Below are 5,266 nucleotides of genomic sequence, written 5' to 3'. Positions count from 1 at the left end.
ATCTATATCTATATGTCTACTATTCTAGGCCCTTGTGATACAGCAGTGAACAAACAGACACACTTTCTGCCCTCAGGGAGCTTAAGTTCTAGTGGAAGGAGACAGATAACAAACCAAATCAATAATTTACATAGTGTATTAGAAAGCGATCTTTGCTTTGAAGAAAAATAAAGTAGATGCGGCATAGAGGGAGTGTTTTCCACAAGTTTAAAATCAGATGGCTTTTGAGCAAAGCACTAAAGGAGGTGAAAAAGGCTATGCTGACATCTGGGGGAAGAGAGCCCCAAGCCCAGGAAACAAACAGCAAGTGCAAAGGCTCGCAGGGGAAAATCCCTGGAGTGATGGAGAAACAGCTTGGAGAGAAATTAATTTGGCTTATTATCTGTCTCCTTCCACTAGGAGAACAGCAGGTGATGAGGTCCGAGAAGTAACGGGAGGTAGCAGACCTTTGAGCCTACTAGGATGATGGAGGTACTTTGGCTTTTTGTAGGATGAGATGGGAAGCCAGTGGAGGCGTTTCAGCCAAGGGAGATACAGAATCTCATGGACAAGATCACTTGCTGCTGGGTTAAGAAGGGAAAGGAGCAGGTGTCGAAGAGGGAAGATCAGTTAGGAGGCCACTGCAATCATTCCAGAAATAACTCATACCAGAAATTAATCAGAGATGTTTGACGCATTTATAGACGCGGGGGGGGGGCGGCGAATGTGCTTGTAGAATACAAAAGAGGTAGAGAAACATTAAACATTTTTAATGTTTTAAGTTTCAAGGAAAAGATCAATTTGACAGCTACTTTGCTACCTCGTCACCTCCAAGTGACGTTGGGAGTACTGGGGAGCTAGGTTTCCAGAACTTTTTGCTCTTGAGTGACCTATGACCCTAGCAGAGTTTGGCCAGTGTGATTAAGAACGAGCCTCTGTGGGTCTGTTTAGGATGGGATGCTTGCCGCCCTCCCATTTCCTTAACTTGCCTGGGTTCCTGTTGGGAATACAGATTCGGGGCCCTTCCCACTCTGTAAATATGGGAAAGGGTCTAGGAAGTATATACTTTTAGTGATAATATGTAGGGGTTCTATGACTAGCAAATTTGGGGAACTGTCCCTCTGACCGCCCCATCCGTAACTTTCTGTACACCTTTTGGGGTATGCTGCGGACCTGGAAAGCGTTGCAGGGCGCTCCTGCGGCCCGCAGGTGGCGCCATGTGATCGCGAGCCGCAGACAGCGCGTGCCCTAGGAGTCTTGAGGCGAGAGGACTGCTGGTCTGCAGCTGTGCCGGGGCCACAGACACCGCTTACCCCAGCGGAGCGCCGCGCACGTAGAGTTGGGGACAGCGGCCGGTGCCCCGGCTTTTTAGGCTGTGTGCATCCCAAGCCGCCTCTAGTTGTCTTCTCGGGCCTCCGGGGCAGGAGGGCGCTGCGGCTTTCTGCCTACGAACTGACAACTGCAGAGCCAGCAAGCCAGTGCATCGGGAACCTGCCGCCTTGCGCCGCAGGGCTTTATCCAAACCCGACCTGTCCAGGCTCCCGGATCTATTACAGGGTCCCCCGGGGAGCGCGGGCCCCGGGGACGGCTCCTTCCCATTGGCAGCAGGACGGAAGCCACGCCCCTTTCCTACAACTCTCATCGTTGACTGGCTCTCGAGTCCCAGCTGGCCACGCCCCCTCCCCTCGCACATACACAAGAGTCACGCGCCTTTCAGTTGGAAACTTGGCGTGCAGAGGGGGACGGTGGCTCTCATCGCCCCACCCATTTACCTTGCCATTGGTTCGCGGAACGGCACACGGTCACGCCCCCATTCCAGCCCCCTGGCTGGGAGGGCGGGCGCCCGCTTGTGATTGGCCGGTGGGCCTGCCTCTCGCGGGAGCAGCCGGTGCTCCTCTCCCTCCCTCTGTCCCCTCCCGCGAGCCTCGGGGTTCCTCAGCTGGCCGAGGTCGAGTCAGTGTCAGTCAGGGAGGCGAACTGCTGAGCACTGGCCGCGGACGCTCAGTTGCAGTCTCGCCCAGGGGCAGGTACCTGCGCTCGCGCCGCCGGTTGGAAAGGATGAAGCCGCAGCTGGAGCAGCCACCCTATGATTGGCTGTGGCGCTTGTGAACCCAAAGTAAAGATGGCGGGCGGGCAGGCAGCCCCCGCACTGCCCACTTGGAAGATGGCGGCGCGCCGCAGCCTCAGCGCCCGCGGCCGGGGGGTCCTGCAGGCGGCTGCGGGGCGGCTGCTGCCGCTGCTCCTGCTGAGCTGCTGCTGCGGCGCGGGCGGCTGCGCAGCGGTGGGCGAGAACGAGGAGACGGTGATCATCGGGCTGCGGCTGGAGGACACGAACGACGTGTCGTTCATGGAAGGGGGGGCGCTGCGGGTGAGCGAACGGACCCGGGTCAAGCTGCGGGTGTACGGGCAGAACATCAACAACGAGACGTGGTCCCGCATCGCTTTCACCGAACACGAGCGGCGGCGCCACAGCCCGGGGGAGCGCGGGCTGGGGGGCCCCGCGCCGCCGGAGCCGGACAGCGGCCCCCAGCGCTGCGGCATCCGCACCTCAGACATCATCATCTTGCCCCACATCATTCTCAACCGCCGCACCTCGGGCATCATCGAGATCGAGATCAAACCGCTACGCAAGATGGAGAAGAGCAAGTCCTATTACCTGTGCACGTCGCTCTCCACGCCCGCCCTGGGTGCCGGCGGCTCGGGATCTGCGGGTGGCGCCGTCGGGGGCAAGGGCGGCTCTGGGGTGGCCGGGCTCCCGCCGCCCCCGTGGGCCGAGACCACCTGGATTTACCACGACGGCGAAGACACCAAGATGATCGTAGGCGAAGAGAAGAAGTTCCTGCTGCCCTTCTGGCTGCAGGTGATCTTCATTTCGCTGCTGTTGTGCCTGTCGGGCATGTTCAGTGGCCTCAACCTGGGGCTCATGGCCCTGGACCCGATGGAGCTGCGCATCGTGCAGAACTGCGGCACGGAGAAGGAGAAGAATTACGCCAAGCGCATCGAGCCTGTGCGCAGGCAGGGCAACTACCTGCTGTGCTCACTGCTGCTGGGCAACGTGCTGGTCAACACCACGCTCACCATCCTGCTCGACGACATCGCCGGCTCTGGCCTCGTGGCCGTGGTGGTCTCCACCATCGGCATCGTCATCTTCGGGGAGATTGTGCCCCAGGCCATCTGCTCCCGCCACGGCCTGGCTGTGGGGGCCAACACCATCTTCCTCACCAAGTTTTTCATGATGATGACCTTCCCCGCTTCCTACCCGGTCAGCAAGCTGCTGGACTGCGTCTTAGGCCAGGAGATAGGCACCGTCTATAACCGGGAAAAACTGCTGGAGATGCTCCGGGTCACCGACCCCTACAACGACCTCGTTAAGGAGGAACTGAACATCATCCAAGGGGCGCTGGAGCTCCGCACCAAGACGGTGGAGGACGTGATGACCCCACTCCGGGACTGCTTCATGATCACTGGCGAAGCCATCCTGGACTTCAACACCATGTCTGAGATCATGGAGAGCGGCTACACCCGCATTCCAGTGTTTGAGGGGGAGCGCTCCAATATCGTGGACCTGCTGTTTGTCAAAGACTTGGCCTTCGTGGATCCAGATGACTGTACTCCCCTGAAAACCATCACCAAATTTTATAACCACCCCTTGCACTTTGTTTTCAATGACACCAAGTTGGACGCTATGCTGGAAGAATTTAAGAAAGGTGGGAAATTCTGGTCTCTTTCATTGGCTTGCTCTTTCTCTCTCCATCCTCTTCCCTACTTGAGCCCTCTACCCTCAGACCAACCCCCCAAGGCGAGTTGACCGGGATTTCTCCTTCTCTCTCTTAATTGCAAAGTTGAAAGGGTGGCGTGGATTTGGGGATGGATTGAACTAGTAAGTGCTACTAGGTTATTTTAAAGCACAAGACTGCCGTCACTTACTTTTTACCATTATCAAAAAGTAGGCTGTGTAATTTCTGTGCATGACACTTCTTTTTTTTTTTGGTTCCGTGTGTGGGGCTTCTGTGCTTGAGGGGTCTGCCGCCTTCATTGTCTGGGTTCTCAGTGGTTAGGTGAAGGTAGGGGCTGGCTGATGCCATGCCATTTGGTTGACTTTAATCACAGGCATTTGGAAAACATGTAAATAGCTTTTGTAAACCCAGTGCAGTCATTTTCCTTCTCCTTACATCCACACTGGCCTTTCAAAGATCGAAGTACATTTTCTATTGCCTCTGTTTCTGCTTGCCTAGCAACTTACGGGGAAGATTGAGGTCTGCCTTTCAGGGTAAGGGGTGGGGTAAACTAAGTATCGCCAAAAAAATCACCCATTTTGGATGTGACTTCTCTTAGCTAGAAAAGTGGTGTTGTTGTTGTTTTAAATTAAAATTATTAATATGTAACTTGGAAAGACTAGCAGTTAGCCAGCCTTTTGTGAAGAGGCTGTGTGTCCTTCTTCACTATTTGTTTATGTTTATCTGACAACAGTTACAGTTGCCCAAACCAAGTGTGATTTTGGCAGAAAGCTTGAACCTTTAACAGTGGGATGAGTCCCTCTATTGGGGCTTATTTATTTCTTGACTCTTTCAGTTTAAAGCGTTCTTTTTTTCCACCTTGGTCATCCGATACATTAAATTGAAGTATGTCTCCGTCAACTCTCACTGTTCCAAGGTGAGAAATTATACAGCACATCATTTCTTGCATTGTGTTATTTGTTCGTTTGACCATATAATAAACAGGTAAATAGCAACTCGTACTATTATTACTGAAGTTCTGAATGTTTCCAGTGAAATGTTTCCACTATTTCAAATAGTGTTATTTGAAAACCAAGGGATGCTGAGTTTTTGAATTATTATGATGCTAGTGCATGTGCGGGTATTGAAATGTGTATGTAATCTTTCGTGACCTGATAGTCCTCAAAACCAAGTTTTCCTTCTTCAAATAGAATTTTGATCACTGGTAGTAGTCTCTCCTCTGAAGAAGGTGATATGTACCTAGTGACAGCTCACTGGATATGATGATCTGAACATACTCAAAGAGCATATGGTTGTCCTAATTCCATTTTTCTGGTTGAATGATGTCCTCTTTAGAGCAGGATCTCATTGTAGTAATTTTTTTTTTTTGAGACGGAGTCTCCTTCTGTTGCCCAGGCTGGAATGCGGTGGCACGATCTCCACTGACTGCAAGCTCCGCCTCCTGGGTTCACACCATTCTCTTGCCTCAGCCTCCCGAGTAGCTAAGACTACAGGCGCCTGCCACCATGCCCGGCTAATTTTTTATATTTTTAGTAGAGACGGGGTTTCAC

At 53.2% G+C, this 5,266-nt stretch overlaps 1 protein-coding gene across 3 annotated transcripts in view; it reads left to right on the top strand.

Annotated features, from left to right (window-relative positions):
- Nucleotides 1-1,882: 1,882 nt before the first annotated feature.
- CNNM2 (cyclin and CBS domain divalent metal cation transport mediator 2) overlaps nucleotides 1,883-5,266 on the top strand; it is a 185,509-nt gene continuing 182,125 nt past the window's right edge. For all 3 annotated transcript variants that reach the window (XM_011957363.1, XM_011957362.1, XM_011957364.1), the window contains exon 1: nucleotides 1,883-3,686. In XM_011957363.1, coding sequence (XP_011812753.1) covers nucleotides 2,066-3,686 — 1,621 coding nt within the window. In that variant the 5' untranslated portion in view covers nucleotides 1,883-2,065. The remainder of the gene's footprint in view (nucleotides 3,687-5,266) is intronic.

This window comes from Colobus angolensis, unplaced genomic scaffold (assembly GCF_000951035.1).
Source record: "Colobus angolensis palliatus isolate OR3802 unplaced genomic scaffold, Cang.pa_1.0 Scaffold44, whole genome shotgun sequence".
NCBI classification, from domain to species: Eukaryota; Metazoa; Chordata; class Mammalia; order Primates; family Cercopithecidae; genus Colobus; species Colobus angolensis.
Note: the sequence above shows the minus strand (reverse complement) of the source record. Positions and strands in the feature narration are given on the sequence as shown.